Here is a 17,452-nt window from a genome sequence, read left to right as displayed (position 1 = left end):
TGAGAGCCAACTTTGGTCACGGGCTGAATGACAGCATGCCCATTAAGCCTATCTTAAGAAAGGGGCTAGGTAAATCGATGGCTATGGGTTTATGTTTTTAATATATTAATATATTTTTATGCAATGTTTGCTATGAAATATCTATATTTATATGTTTTTAAGAATTTTATTAAAATGATGCTTTAAAATTGATGTATTTTTAGAAGTTCTATATATTTTAGAAGCTCTACATTATGAATATGAAGATAGAATGTTTTCTAGATATATATTATGTATTTTAGATTTATTGTATTTTATTAAATAGTCACACTTTTGTTGTTTCATACACACTTCGCTTTAAGCAATGCTTTCTGATCTATAAGAGAGAATGCAGCATTAATCGTAAATGGGTTATTGAGCCACATGGTTATTTTAGTTAAGTATATATAGGTGTGGTTTACCTTTGTTAGTATACACCTGAGGAAGCAATATGTGAAAGCGCTTGTGTGACAATAAAGAAGACTTCTTATACTTTTATTTTTCGATTCAAGTCTACTTTTTACCTTTATTGAAGACTGAAGACTGCTTTTTTACTTTGATTTGGACACTGGAGCCTTACCTCAGCATTTTTTCTGGATTTTTGTTTGCCTTTACTATGTTTGCAGAGGTATTCTGGTTGCTATTGGGCATTTTCTGCATAGGTATGAACTTTGTTTAATGTGGATGGGGAGTCTGTTTCACAGCAGCAGTATCTTCCGCAAAATATTCTTGTCTTCTTTTGCCATTAGCTGAAATAACTGGTGAACAAAAGTAGAGCAGTAAATGTGCCCTGTCTTGCCAGCAAACCATTTCTGTGTCAGCACTCTAGTATTGCAGGCATTTCCTTGTAATGTCACATGTGTTGCCAGTTATGACAGCAGCACCACAGAGTGCATCAATAAGAAAGTGCAGTACTTGCGTATTATCTCAATCAGATTACAAATGTGTCATAATTCTTGAAGTTATGGACCAATGACGGTTTGTGTTTTGCTACTAACCAGCTCTCTGTGACATTGTGTGATCACCCAGGAGCAGTAGGAAGCCCCAAATTCCTCTTCCAGCTTGACATCCTTCAGCAAAGCTTTTCATTTTAAAAACTGTGCACCCAACTGTGCAAACAGAACACAGCAAAATAATGTAAAACAGAGTAATTACTTTGAATCCCAATGACAGAACAACCTGACTGTATGGAAAAACTATGGAAACTATGTAGTTATGAAATTACTACTACTGTGTTTCATTTTGCTTTACCAAAAAGTGGACCCGGAAAACACATACACAAAGAAACGTACTCCTTTCAAGCGATGACATTTTGTGCCTATTCCCTTCCCTGTAAATGTTTTAAAGGTTGACGGTTCCAAAAACATCAAAACATTGAAAACAAATGCCTCCAAACGTGATAGTTTTAACTGTATGCCAACAGTATGCCAACAGTATGCCTATCTATCACTTAATAGACATGAGAGGATACCACTGACAGGGGACAACATACTATGTGAAGGATCTAAAGAGAGAGCTCACAAACTGCATTTCTGTTTTTTCTCAAGTGACTGTCACAACAAGCCAGTACTTTTGGTTCACATGGCGCTCAGGTCATCTCAACTACGACTAACAGTACAGCAAAATATAGTATCCAGGTTACTAATCAGCCAAAATTCATGACATTAAGGATAATGACTCGTTTGTCCATAATTTCAACAATTATGATTGATTTGGAACCTGGTTGTAATAGATTTGTAATCTGGTTGTGATAATACGTAAGTACTGAAAGTACCAGTGGATTTTTATGCTCATTTTGGTTGAGTGTGTTTCCTTCTGTGCAGTCACTATTGTAGCTCAGTTTTCCATTCCTTTACAAGGTTCTCATTTTATTCCTGTCACCTTCTCCTCCTGTAAGGGTAGAATGTTCCAGATATCTCCTGCCATTACTGTGGAAATCTGATGAGTCACATAGTGTTTTGTTGATTACCTTTCCATCCCCAAAGTAATTGCCACTTATCCAATGCCGTTCACTTTACTTTCTCCAGTCAACTTAAATGGCAACTAAGTGCAATCTTTGTTCTCTGCATGTTCTTTTTTATTAGTAAGACATAATCAGTGACTTTCCTAATATCTACAAGGAAAGTTACACTATGTTCTCCTGGTCCAAACCTTAGAAATCTACATGAAATATGTGAGATTTGTTCAGCACAACCTCTGTGCTGTAAAAATAATGCTACCAATGATTTTGCAACCTTCGTATCCTATTAAACTGTAAAGATTCAACAAAACTTTGTTTCTTCAATGTTTTTGTCAATACCTATTTATTTTGTTTTTTATTTAAAATGTGTTTACTAGGGTAGAGCTCTGAGCACAAGTGATCCATTCAGTGTCAGCCCAATAATATGAAGAAAGTCAAAATTACAATTAGTGGTGTTTGGTAACTTTCTCACTTGCACTGATGATGTAGCACATGACACACTAAGCGATCTATAACTGATGAAGCACCCATTTCTTGCCATACCTACGTATATGGACTGAAGCTGCATTAACACTGCCAGAGTTTTATGTAATATTGTACTTTGTCAATTCAGTGTCTCTGCATTGATCATACCTAGTACACTGATACTACAAATATATGAACAATGAAGATGTTGAACTGTTTTAGTATTTCAAGGGTACACCACTGTTATAGATAAGGTCATACAGCTACCTTTTCCCTTCTCCACCTCCTTTTCTGTCTGCCTACACACTTCTAAACCTTAAAAATCATCCCATTATTGTTCTTCCCTGCCTGCTGAACATAAGCCTCTCCTGTAGGATTTGAACTCTATTTCTTCCTGGAGGGGGGTTCATATGGTAGCTAGAATACCTAACATTTTTCTGCCATTCTTGCTCAGCCCCATTTTAACCTTCTTCCCACTTACCTAATACTCCCCATATTTCCCCAATACACCTTTATTTCTTTAATCCTTAAAACCGCATTGGTGATACTTATGCTCCCACTGGTTTCCTTGCCATACACAACTGATGGGATTTGATACACCACTACCTTGTAAGCAGCTTAATTTTGGTTGCTGCCTTGTAAACACTTTCACTGAAATACCACTGAGCACAGTCTGTCTTTGCCTTGTATACATGTTAGTCTACTGTCTTGTAAAGACTTATTTTGTTAATTACCATGCCCTGTAAACATGTTAGTCTACTGTCTTGTAAAGACGTATTTTGTTAATTACCATGCCTTGTAAACATGTTAGTCTACTGTCTTGTAAACACTTATTTGTTAATTACCATGCTCTGTAAACATGTTAGCCTACTGTCTTGTAAACACTTATTTGTTAATTACAATGCCCTGTAAACATGTTAGTCTACTGTCTTGCAAACACTTATTTTGCTAATTATAATGCCCTGTAAACATGTTAGTCTACTGTCTTGTGAACACTTATTTTGTTAATTACAATGCCCTGTAAACATGGAGATTGGAAATTGGTACAGTTTTGCTCAGGCTTAGGACTTATCTATAAAGGGTCCTTGGACCAGCCCACTTTTTTAAAGACATTAATAAAATATTATTCCTACACGCTGACCAGAAGTAGTTTTAAACTGCTAGAAGTTCTGACATTACTACAGTATTTTTAAAAGATTCCTCCAATGAGATGTACAATATGTATCTGTTCCGAAAAACATAATTAATTATAAAGGTTAGGAGGAAAAATGTCATTCCTATAAAAGTTATATATTCTGAAGCAGGCCATAGACATTGCTTGCATTTTCTGTTTTCTTTATAACAGCTGTAAATGTTATGTTTACTGAATAATTACGCATTCATTTGTTTGCTCTAAACAACTGATGAAGTTCTGTTGAAACTGCAACAGCTCCCCAATCTCCCAGTGGTCTAAACAGTTTTACAACTGTTTTACTATGATTAATCATATCTCTTTTAGTCAAGGCGAGAATAATGTAAACTAAAACAGCTAATACTAAGTTTAATTGCACTCCAAAATTATCATAACAAAAGCATTTCTCTATAATATAAAATAATCATTTTTTTTCAGAAAGGCAAGCCCTTTTGTACTTCCTGATATGAGTCCACTGCCTGCATATCCTGTATCACTATGTATACGCTAACTCAGTAGTTGCGCAAACTCAGAGCAAATGGAAAGGGTGAGAAACAAATATAAAACTCTCACCTTTTCCCTTAAAATCCTGCAACCCAAAAATAAAGCACAGAATCTATGTTAAACCATGTTTCGATATACTGAAACATCAACAATATAAACATGAGGTCTTAATTCTATGATATTTTCTGTTTTCTGCTGAGATAAATAATCACATGATCAACATTTACATGACACATAATTTATGGATTCTTCTTCTTGCACAGTTGTTGTAAATTCTTCTGCTGGTCCTATAAAGGGTTATATAGGCTGGTGATGATACTACCAGTTATGAATCCTACAAATGTTCTTACTGCATTATATGTTTATCTGTTCACTCAACAGACACCATGTTCTACCTGGCCTTACAACCCACACACCCATGCACATTCTGATTTGAGTCATGTAAAACATAACAATCCTGAAACAGGGCAGAAACAGTCCTACAAAATATGAAAATACAGTGCAGCAGCCAAATTATACATATGTATTTTAAGTTGAAATGTTTATTGATATTAATGAATTGACTTTGGCTGATCTTTTGTTTATCCTTTCATTTTTTAAGGGCACTGCAAATGCAAATGCTTCAATGGGAAGTCCTCAGATTGAACAGCAGTATCAGACTAATCCTCAAGGAACTTGTCAATTTACAGTTGGGCAAACCTCCTACATTTTAGACTTCAGAGGTATCATTCCTGGAATTTACTTGCTCTTTGATTAAGGACTGTATAAAATAAACCAATCCATTTATCTTGCTTTTGCTGTTATCTTAGCTTGTGTAATTATGACTGATTTATAAAGAAAAGGCTGAAGTAATTCCTTTCTGATTATTTTAATTAAATGTGTGTCACTTTATGTTCATATGTCTTGTAACAAAACATCTTCAGAAAGAAATACTTTTAGGAGTTAAAAGATAATGAGATCAGAGGGTAAAACTACACCAGCAGGAACACTTGGTACGGTTTTCCAATTAGGGGGCCTTTCATTAGCTAAAGAAATTTCAGGGATACAACTTTTGTTAGGATTACAGAAACCCTTGTGGGGTAACCTGAAGCAGAAATGTGGAGAGATCTGATTCACTTCTCCCAGCTCTTTTCATAATGCTCACAAAAGACAATCTTAGCTTCCTCTGAAGACCTCTAATCTAGATATGGCTTAAACAGAATGGATCTGTGGAAGTGCATAGGCATGCAGTTTTTAAGTCTACATGGGGAAGTGTCATAAGGCCAGTCAAGTGTATTTAAAGAGCATGTGTAAAAATGTGGGGTTACATATGAATAAGCTGTCACAGGTTAAGTCTAGACATTATTATGTCCAGATTTGCGGACAGCACTGCAGACAAAAGACACTTAGATAGATAATAATGTAGAATGCTTTGTGATTTTAAATTAGCAAATATCACATCTTAGACTGCTGGGATAGCTTACCTCCAGCACACACACACACACACACACACACACACACACACACACACACACACACACACACACACACACACACACACATACACACACATACACATACACATACACACACACACACACACACATTTATGTGAGCATGCTGTAAAATTACATACAACAGGTTTGGACTTCTGTAAGGAGAACACAAATGAGATTTATAAATGATGACTCTTGCCCTGCCTGCAAATCTCTGCAGGCTGATTTTAGATCTAAATTATGAGAGTAACCATCTGTTCAAAATGTATGGAAGGCAGCATCTGCAAGAGCCAACAAGATATTAACTTGCCCGATTTCTGTGTCCTCAGCAAGCTGGAAACTTGTGCATAACACCACTTCTTAGTTATCACCATTGCCTCAGTGACCATGACTCAACAAGGCTGTGTACTGGAATAACCCAGAAAACTTAATCAGCCACTGAGTAAAACATGTATATAAGAAAGTGTACCAATCTGTTGAGAGTAGGGCCAGGCTATATGAGCCAGCTGGATATGGGTTGCAGTGATCTGCAGTCTCTAATACGCCAAATAAGCGTGCCTGCAAACTCTGTAAGTTGTACCTCCAAGCACTAGTTTAGATTTTTGTATAAAATTTGCCACCCAACTTGTGCTTTCCTAGAAAAATGTGCAGTTATATGTGTTCATGACAAGCAATCAAGGATGAAGGTAGATTTTCTGGAAATATCGTGTACATTTACAAGTAGCAATGTTTTATAGCTCTATAAGTGTAGACACAGTTGTAAAATGCCAATAACTATGTATCTTGTTTGTTCAAGCTAATGAACCTAATAATATGCATAGTAATTCCCCCTTTCTGGACCATTACCTTGTCGTGGTGAAGGGGCTTGTGTATCTCAGTGATGCTGTGAGCTATACCGTGTAGGGCCACCCAAGACGGGCAGGTCATGGCAGAGAGATGAGACTAAAGATGGTCCACTGGAGAAAGTAATGGAAAGCCTCTGCAGTATTTTTTGCCATGAAAACTCGAGGGACAAAAACAAACAGAGCCATGCTGAAATGACACTAGAAGATGAGACCCTCACATCTGAAGGTGGCCAGTATATTACAGGGGAAGAGCAGAAGAGAAGTAGGAGCATTGCTACAGGTCAGCGTGCAGATGGACTAAATATGAAGAGACGTCTATATGACAAGGTGTTTCGAGATGAAAGGCAAGTCTGATACTGCAAAGAATTATACACTGTCAGAACGGTGATGCAAGAACTGTAAGCCAAGGGCACCCTGATGCGGTTAAGGTTGAGATGACAGCAATAAACATTGATGGCTTAGCAATTAGTGCAGCAAAACTAGATTAAAGCCATTTTACATCAGTCATCAGATCTTCTACTGTGGACAGGAATATAACAGAAGAAATGCAGTTTACAGGCTTTTACACAGTCTGTAAAATGGTGTCAAAATCAGTGCACAGTTAAAACCCCAAAATAACAGAATGATCTCAATCATGCTAAAAGGCAAACCAGTTAACATTATAGTACTGAAAGTGTCTGCTCCATTTACAGAAAATGAAGAGAAGGAAGCTGACCAGTTTTATGATAATCTGTAGCACATTTTGGATATAACACCAAAAAGCAATAAGATATTATAGTCATTATAGGTGATTGGAATTCTAAAGTTAGTAGTCAAAGTTCAACTTGAATAACAGGTAGGTTTGGCCTTCGAGTATACAAATGAATTTAATATAGAATAGTAGAATTATGTCAATGTAATTTACTGGTCATAGTAAACACTTTCTTGCAGCAGCCTAAGAGATGGTTTTACACATTGCTATCACAAGAGGGTCAGTGCTGAAATCAGACTGACCATATAAATTGTAGTTAGATATGGAAGAGCTCTACACAGTCAGCAAAAAGAAGACCAAGACCTGAAGCGGATTGTGGTTCAGACTAATAGTTTCTTACACTAAAGTGCAGAATTAAATTCAGGAAAACAAGCATCTAGACCAAATAGACATGAGGTCAACAATATTACAGGTGAGGTGAAGAACACATTTAATGAATTCGACCTGGTGGATAGAGTACTTTAAGGGTTATGGACAGAAGTTTGTAATTTTGTCTAGAAGTATGAGGTGGCAACAAAATTATTCTAAACAGAAAGAAGGTTATGAAAGCAAAATGGCTTTCTTTGAAGGCTTTAAAAGTGGCTGAGGACAGAAAGAGAACAAAAGACAGTGATGATAGGAAAAATATTTCAAGCTGAATGCACAACTTTACAGATCAACAAGATGAAATATGGAAGTATATTTTAATGACAAGTGAAAAGAATTATCAAAAGACAACAGAATGAGAAATGCAAGAGATCTCTTCAAGAAGTGTGTTGAGGAGGTGGTGGGGAAACGTCCAAGTTAAAATGGGTACAGTAAAAGACAAAAATGGGAAGAACCTAAGGGCAGCAGAAGATGTTTAAGAAGAGTCGGTAAGCATATATAGAATAATAATGTAAGACGGGCACAAACATCAGTGATACTTATGATGGCATGCTGTCTAATGTAAACTTAGATAGTGAACTTAAACAGCCCTAGAAAGCCTTGATAATAACAGGGCTGCAGAAGGTGGTGAAATTCCACCTGAACTGTTTAAAATTCTGCAATGATGCTTGGAATTTGCCAGCAGATTTAGAGAACGTGGCATTGGCCATTAGACTGGAAAAGATACATTTATATTCAACCCCAAAAAGAGCGGGTTCATATTATAACACAGAACACTGAAAACAGCGAATGCTGTTACATCGACATATATTCGGCGAACGCTGAATTCCTATGGAAAGAAATCGCTGTTCCAACCCCCCCCAAAAAAAACATTAAACACTTCCAAACACATACACACATACCCTACCTGTAATTATACCCCCAAAAAAAACAGTAAACAACTAAATACACATATGCACGTAACCCAGCCATACATCTAACAATAAAAAAAAGTAAACATCTTAAAACATATGCACTTACCTTAAGCCGCACCCTAACCCTAAGGTCAGTAACTCTCACACATTTACATAAACAGTTCCAATCACAAACACACTTACCTTAAGCCTAATCCTAGCCCCCCCAAAACAAAAGTGAACAGCTAAAAACACACACGTAACTCAACCATACATCTAATGCAAAACAAAAAAACATTAAACACTTTCATACATATGCACTTGCCTTAACCTGCACCCTAACACTAAAGTCAGTAACTGTTGCACAATCATGCTCGAGAGCTATACCAGACAAGGGACCAAACTACACTCCAGAACAGGCAAAGCAACGAAGCGTTCAAGCGACTTCTTTCCCAGGGAAAGAATTCGTTGAATAGCCGCTTCGCTGTTTTGCCTGTTTGCCCTACATGTGTCGACAAAAACACATTCGACAAAATGCATTTTCGGCATTCTAATATGAACCCAAAAAGAGCAATACTAGCAAGAGTTTAAATTATAGAACAACTGCACTGTAGCCTGACCCATATTTCTCAAGACAATCCTCATGACAATGATCTTCAAAGACTAGATATTACACATCCTGTTCACTGTGATTGCTTTATTGTCACACTTAGCCACTTCTGTTGTTTACTGGATGCAATATCCTTTCTAATACCATTACATAGTATGTTATATTATTATACGGTTGCAATACACCTGCCTAGCTTGATTTCCTTAAATAGTTTGCTTCTGTTTATCAGAACTTAAATTTGCCATTCTTAAAATCCCTACATTTCTCCCAGCGAATACATTTTCAGAATAACAGATGTTAATTTGTCTAATATGATCTTCCAAACGTTCCCAATAGACATTTCCTAAAAATCAGCTAATCAACTCCTGTTATTTGGTTTACAGCTGTAGCATGTCCAGTTTGCACTTGAAACTTGAATCATTTCCATTCGTGATGTTCTCTAAAAGATTTTTTTTAATAAGCAACTGCATGAAAAAGGCAATGCTAGAATCCATCAGAAGTACAATGCTATATATGTGTACATACCACATATCCTTATTTGCAATGCCTATCAAAGCATCATCTTCATGCACCACTATGGTGGCATCAAAGCATCATCTTTACACATCGCGGTGGTGCAGCGGTAGCATTGTTGCCTCACAGCAAGAGGTTCTCCCATTCCATTCTCGGCTGGAGTGTGGGGAGTGCCTTCTGTGTGGTGTCTGCATGTCCTCCCCGTGGTTGGGTGGGCATTCGAAAGACATGTGTAAATGGGCATGCCTTCGTTGAAGGTTGAATATCGAGCTGGCACCTCGGCAATTGTGAAAATCTACTGCCAATCATTAGCGGACTGGAGTTCCGCTGTGGCGACCCCTAACTGGGAAAAGCCGAAAGACAAACAACAACAACATCAAAGCATCATCTTCAGTGGGCGCTACAACAGCTTGCTATGCATTTCTTTTTTTATTTCCATTTTGTGCCCCACACCTGCTGACCATCAAGCTTAGTTATGGCAATGATTGTTCATTCATCATCAAAGAGAAAGTGCCAGTGACAAAAGTGATTAAGTCCAACAATAAAGCAATTACAGGGGACAGGATTGGTAACATCTAGTTTTTGAAAAATGCTGTAATGAGAATCATTTTGAAATAGCTGTAGCAGGCTTTAGTGTCAGTAAAACTAGGAGTTAAGCTGAAATAGTTCCTCCATGTAATTTATACTTTCAGTCTCTCCTGTTACAGGCAAGCTTACTAGATGACTGGAATTTAGCCCAGGTCATCCCTGTCTTCAGCTGGAGAAGGGAGAACCCTTCTCCAGAAGCTGCAAATTCATTAATCTTTTTTTAGCAATTCATACAAAAGCATGGAGGTGTTCTTGCAGATCTGCTTCAAAAGGTTAACATGATTTGTTTCAGTATGCCTTTGTGAATTCTCACTTTTAATAAACTTGTAAAATAATGACTTTCAGGCTTTGAATGCTAGCTTATATACTGATATCTTATTAGAGGATATTACACGACCCTTTAATGGATGGAATCCTTCCTTCTTATTGGATCAACAGGCACAACCGAAAACTGACAACAGTTTGTTCAGTAAATACAAAGACTGGAGAATGCATAAGAAAGAAAAGGGATGTGTGAAAAATTATTTAGGCCCATGCAAGTATTTTACATCCATTTAGTTATTGGGCCCTCTTCTTGTTTTATATGAAGCAATACTTTTGCACACCTAAAACCAGCTAGATGACAAAATATAGAGATAATATCAGAAGTCTTGTTAGCCAGTTACGAGACCTGGCGAAGCTTCATTAGTTACTGGATGATCTTTGGGAATGGACTAAATCTGAAGGCCTAATTTCTAAATGAACAGGTGCAGAGCTCTGGGAGATTAAACTCAAACCTGATGCTGGTTCTCTAACTTCAAAATGTCTAAAAGAAAGATGGTGGATTACTATGTCACTTTAAATTGATATCTGCATATATAATGCTTAGTTATACACACCTAAACTGGGTACAGTCCCATACTCTAGAATCCTTGTCTTAAAATATGGTAGTGTGGTTCTAGAAAGAATCAAGAGGTGCTGGACTAGACAGACTGGAAGTCTGGAATCTAAGGAAACGTTAAAGAAACTTGAGCAGCTTTTGTGTCATACATAAAAATATCAGGTGACCTAATTATAGTTTAAAAGGCTACTAAAGATAAACTATCAAGCTGAATGTGGTTTTCTGACAGGGTGATTATTATCTAGAATGTTCCCATCATGGGTTAAGAATTAGTCATCTCCTTTAAGGACAGACTAGACAAGGTCATGGGAAAGACAACATATGGATATGTATGATACAACAGACAACACAAAACTCTTTTCTGTTTCCTTATCTGTGCACATATTTAAATATTACTCTGGGCCTGCATCTTCTGGGAGCAGCAACACTTCTCTTTTTTACTGCATGATATTCTTAGCTTGTGTGTAAACTTACCAGTAATCCCACCAAATGTTAATAGTGCAGATACGCATCTGCAGTCATTTTAGAACCTGCCTTCCTCTCTTACATTAGTGTGCTTCCATAAGTGATGTGAGTCACCATTGAAGCAGCTCCTGTCTGTGTGTCATTAAGTAACACATTTTATTGTGCATGCTTGTATCTGGCAGTCATTTATGCACCTGTAAACTGTGATCTACCCGCATGCATATATGATTCCTGTGTACGTGCAGGTAGGATCTGTGCAGAGCTCTGCTACAGCATATGGGAGAGGAGTATGAGGAAGTTTCACAGACGTAGTATGCAGTGCGCAGGATCTGTGCACAAAAAAACGCACAGACATAGTGTGCACTCCATAGGATCTGTGCAGCGCTGTGCTATGGCATATGAGAGAGCAGCATGGGAAAGATTCACAGACATAACACGAAGAGTGCAGGATCTGTGTACAATGAAACATAGACAGTGTGTCAATATCCAGGTTAGAGACAGTAGGGTTGCAGAATTAATACTACTGCTGCTACTGTGCACCATGTAGTGTCCATCATAGATAAATATGCTGCACTGCATGAGTGAGAGTACTAATGCATCTCAGAGAGCTGTACTGGGTACTGTGCACCAAGTAGTGTCCACCATATATAAATATGCTACACCACATGAGTGAAAGTACTAATGCATCTCAGAGAGCTGTACTGGGTACCGTGCACCAAGTAGCATACATCATATACAAATATGCTACACAGCATGTGTGAGAGTATTAATGCATCTCAGAAGCTGTACTGGGTACTGTGCACCAAGTAATGTCCATCTTATATAAATATGCAACACCACATGAGTGAGAGTACTAATGCATCTCAGAAAGCTGTACTGGGTACTGTGCACCAAGTAGTGTCCATCTTATATAAGTACGCAACACCACATGAGTGAGAGTACTAATGCATCTCAGAGAGCTGTACTGGGTACTGTGCACCCAAGTAGTGTCCATCTTATATAAATACGCAACACCACATGAGTGAGAGTACTAATGCATCTTAGAGAGCTGTACTGGGTACCAAAGCTGTCTACAGACTGTACTCTATTACAAAGGTGCACTAGCAGAGATGAGTACATTGTGCTACTATGTAAACACAGCCTGAGGTCTGTCACTTTTCCAGTACACATGCAGACATGCACACACAGACACATGCACGTGTACATACACACAGACAAGCACTCTTACACAAACTAATATTTCATCTTGTCCCTTGTATACTGCTTTCACTACTGTGATAGCACAGCATTAGCATTATCAGTCCCACAGGCACGAGTTAGTCATGCTTATACCAGTACAAACCAGTCCCACATGCACTGGTTAGTTATGCTCATATCAATAAAAAACAAACCCACAGGCACTAGTTAGTTATGCTTATGTTAGTAGAAATCAGTCCAACAGGCACTGGTAGGTTATGCTTATACCAGTATAAACCAGTCCCACAGGCACTAGCTAGTTATCTTATACCAGTATAAACCACACAACCCTGCAACAAGGTAGGATTTTGTACATCATCAGAGTATGAAGCCCAAATGAGATGCACGTGAGTGCCAGTACACCGAAACAGGTAAAAAACATAATGCATTTCATTTGTTCCTCACTACTGCATTACTAGTACAAGCAAACACGGATCCCTTGCATGTAATATTTTGCAGTCTGTGCATTCTGCACAGAAATGGCTGCATATGTATGTAGCACTATAGTAGTATAGAGTTCACCATGCTGTCTTGCTTTATACCCTCACTGTACCCTATGAACCTTGTCGGCTGTTTGTACAACAATATACTAACTACTGTCCCAGTGTCCACCCTTACAATATACATGACCCCCAAGCACCTTCTATACTAACCTAGGGGTGTACAGCCTGTGATTTGGTGCACCTTTTAAATAATGTAACTCTCCCAAGTGCTTCCTGCATTCTGTAGCACACAGCCCTTGACACTGCGCACTCTTTAAATAATGTAATTCACCAGCACTTTCTGCATTATATAGCTGTGAACCTGTGTACAATGCACAAGCCCATCCTTCACTGTGCTTTATCTGCTATTACACCACCGGAGTGTAGTTTCTGAACCTGGGATAATTGGTGTGAAAATGAAACAGACTCCATCAGAATAACTATCACAAGATGAAAACACTAATTGTACAGACTAGGTGAATACATAAACCCACATGACTGGAAATTAGGAACACACCTACTAATCAAAATCCAGACATTTATTTAAAAATAGAAAAAATATAACTCTTGTAAGAGTTTTATAGCCTGGCTGAATTCATCTTTATAACACTAATCAATGAAATAATACCTGGATGTTGTAATGCATTTATTCTAGATCACCAGATTAACCCATGATACTCTAAACTGCTATAAAATGGCCCACCCCTAGAATAACAAGTGGACGTGGTCTAAAACTGTGAACACAAACTTCTTGAAATTAACGCATTTGGTGGAATGCACGTATAACTTGTTAGTCTTGTCTTGCTTAGAAGAGTCATATACATGTTCATGGAGTCTGTTACGTAAAGGAAGTATATTGACGAATAAAACTTCGGGCGCGTGACACACTAGGCCAAATAAACTACTCCTGTAAAATTACAGATGTAATATCCTTTTGGTACTAGTACATTCTTAACAATTTCAAATTTAATGGATGAACTGCAAGACCTATATTTACATTATTTGCATGTCCCAGATCTAAATGTACAATTTTTTCTATTTTTGTTAGCATTGTTAAAAGACTTTATCAAATATGTTCTTTAAACTATGGTCTGTATTATAAAACTTTAAAAATAATTCCAGTTGCTGTGTGACAATTGTAAGCCTAAGTGTGGCCACACTTGTTCTTTACGCTCTCTCCTGCTTTATCATGCATGTTGGCATGTCATTATTAAACAGTCCACATCCTGTCTTGTATTACTTCTTACTTATATGCAGAAGGTAAAATGGGCTGTTAAATTATTTTGTTAAAATTAGTTGTGATACTTCATGGATTTGCAAGATGATGAATTTATATTTCCTGTTTTTTTCCTCTCAAGCGATGATTCAGACAAATAGTGCTACTGGTATGAGAAGATGTGTGAAACGGAGACCAAAACTGAACTCTGTTCATCCAGTAAATGAAAGCAGGTTGGTAGAAAGAACATAATGTCAATATATGTAAGTCTGAGAAAAGTAAGCTTGGTTCATCAGTACATAATTTTCTGGACCAATGATGTTTAGTAAATTTCAGTTTTTTCACTCTGACCCATCTTGATAATCTAAATTGTAAAGGTTTTAGCGTATGTGGAGTATTGCCCACTTGTTCCGCATAATGTTCTCACATGCAGTATCTTCATTAACCCTTACTGTAGTTGAAAAATCCCACCAGAGGCATAAACTGTGTGGTCATAAGACAAAGACAGCAGTTATTAATTTCGACAGGGATGAAAAATCTGAATTAATAAATCATGAACAAAAATGTGAACAAAACAGGAGAGCAGTACGAATTGTACCTTTGATGTTAATACATGAAAAGGACCTTTTGTCAGATGTGAACACCTGCTGTATATGCACAGAACAAATCTTTAGTGGCTCACATTAAGAAATGAATAATACTAGCTTGTTTCACTACAGCCTTTGAGGTACATTTTATATCAGTCAGAATCTGTAACTGTGCAGTAACACTGCCTTGATATCCAGCAGAGGTGTAGCTAGCCACTCTGTAACCTGCCGCCATCCCCCAGACTGGAATTTCCCAACATTAAGATGAGGAGGAGGAAAAAAAGCTCATCTTCTCAGACTTGAGGAACAAAAGAAAATGATAGGTTACTCTGTGGATTTTTTTAAATTACAAAATTAAATATGGAACAATAAGAGGGAAGATTAATTGTGACACTGTAGGTAATATATGCTGTGCTACGTAAGGTAAGACCCAACTTTATGAAATGTTGACCATGTGAAGGAGACCCATATATATATATATTACACACGTATATATAGATATATATATATATATATATATATATATATATATATATATATATACAGTGTGAGATACATCTATATATATGTATATCTACACAAATATATGAACATATTCATTCATTAAGATTATTATTACTACAGAGATATCATTATTTAGGTATAGCATGTCTGAATTACAAGTACTCAACAATTTCACTGTATAGCTGAACTGCATGTTTAGAGTGTTACAAGTACTCAACAATTTCAGTGAATAGCTGAAATGCATGTTTAGAGTGTCACTGCTGAGCTTGGGACTTACCTTACGTAGCACAGCATATAGTACCTACAGTGTGTCTATATATACGTGTGTAATATATATATATATATATATATATATATATATATATATATATATATATATATATATATATATATATATATATATATATATATATATATATATAGGTCTCCTTCACATGGTCAACATTTCATAAAGTCGAAGACCATATGGTCGAGACCATATGATCGACTTTTGAAATGTCGACCATGCGGAACGGGCATCTCTGTACAGTGCAGAATGAAAAGATTTCCATCTTCTGCACTGTAGTGCAATCTCCGAGTTGGTATATTTAAGTTCCGGGGGTTTGTGGGGTGGAGCCCCCATGGAGGGGTGTATGGGGGCTTGCCCCCCCTGCTAGCAATATGAAAGTAAGTCATTGTTGTGTTTTTTTTTTTTTTACATGGTCGACATTTCAAAAGTCAATCATATGTTCTCGGCCATATGGTCTTCGACTTTATGAAATGTCGACCATGTAAAGTAGACCTATATATATATATATATATATATATATATATATATATATATATAAGTGTGTGTGTGTGTGTGTATCTAACAATCTGTGTGTATATATATATATATATATATATATATATATATATATATATATATATACACACACACACACACACACACACACACACACACACACACACACATATAAAAAATATATATGTGTGAGTGTATGTATGCGTGTGAAAACAATCTCAAGTAGCGTAGACATCAATAAGTATTTAAATTTATGATGTATAATTAATAAACATCCATATTTCTGCATTTAGTTTTTGCTTCTGAGCCACTCAATCATTGTCTGATATCTGTTTTATTATGCATTGTATATGTTGTAATTTGTCATGCCTTTCATTTGCTGTTCAAACCTGCGGAGTTGTACATGCTCAGTAGTGACAGCAGATGCTACAGTGATTGCTTTATCAAACATCTCAGTTACCGTTGTTATTCAGTTAATCTGTCATGAGCATTTTGTTCCTGTGACTATCAAACCTCATTGTTCTTAAGTTCATTAACTATCAGTCATGTCTGCTTTTCTTTTTAACTTCATGTTGCCAGCTGTACTGTTTTGTAATGTTTTCTACCAGAATCTGTATTATACATGATACTGTTTATTTGTTGTGTTATTTTTGTTATAGTATGGAAGTTTTCTGCCTGGGTATCTCAAAAATGGTCTTTAGCTTAATAGTAAACAATAAAACACAACTAAAGATGCGTAGCAGTACAAAGAAACCTGCTAGGTTTAAATATGAATTCTGCTTCACTCAAGGAATAACATACGTTCATAGGTTCATATGTGTGTAATAGGTTAAAGCCTAGCCATGCACCCCAAATGTCTAACAAGTTATCTTGATAAGTGTTAATAGGGGCTTGAGAAATGAAACCTTTGCATGAAGGGGCCTAAGAGATGAACCATTTACAGACTACCTGTGTCCATGAGAGATATAGGTGCCAAACCAGTGATGAATTTTCTGTTCCTCATCCAGTTGTCCAAGTTACACTTGAATTGGGTTAGGGAGGAACTCTGCTTCACATGAATGGGGAGCCTCTTCCAGAGAAGGGGTAGTCTCTGCGATACATACCTGTATCTCCAGCAGGTCCTGTTTATATCACAGGCA

The 17,452-nt window shown here is 37.0% G+C and overlaps 1 protein-coding gene across 1 annotated transcript in view; it reads left to right on the top strand.

Annotated features, from left to right (window-relative positions):
* LOC122815196 overlaps positions 1–17,452 on the top strand; it is a 249,413-nt gene that overhangs the window by 73,863 nt on the left and 158,098 nt on the right. The window contains exons 6-7 of the mRNA XM_044087489.1: positions 4,720–4,840; positions 14,581–14,671. Of these exons, the coding sequence (XP_043943424.1) occupies positions 4,720–4,840; positions 14,581–14,671 (212 nt within the window). The remainder of the gene's footprint in view (positions 1–4,719; positions 4,841–14,580; positions 14,672–17,452) is intronic.

The sequence above is a fragment of the Protopterus annectens genome, chromosome 11.part0 (genome assembly GCF_019279795.1).
Source record: "Protopterus annectens isolate FY-2018-M chromosome 11.part0, PAN1.0, whole genome shotgun sequence".
Classification (NCBI taxonomy): domain Eukaryota; kingdom Metazoa; phylum Chordata; order Ceratodontiformes; family Protopteridae; genus Protopterus; species Protopterus annectens.
The sequence above is the reverse complement of the archived record's forward strand: the minus strand, read 5'-3'. Positions and strand labels throughout refer to the sequence as shown.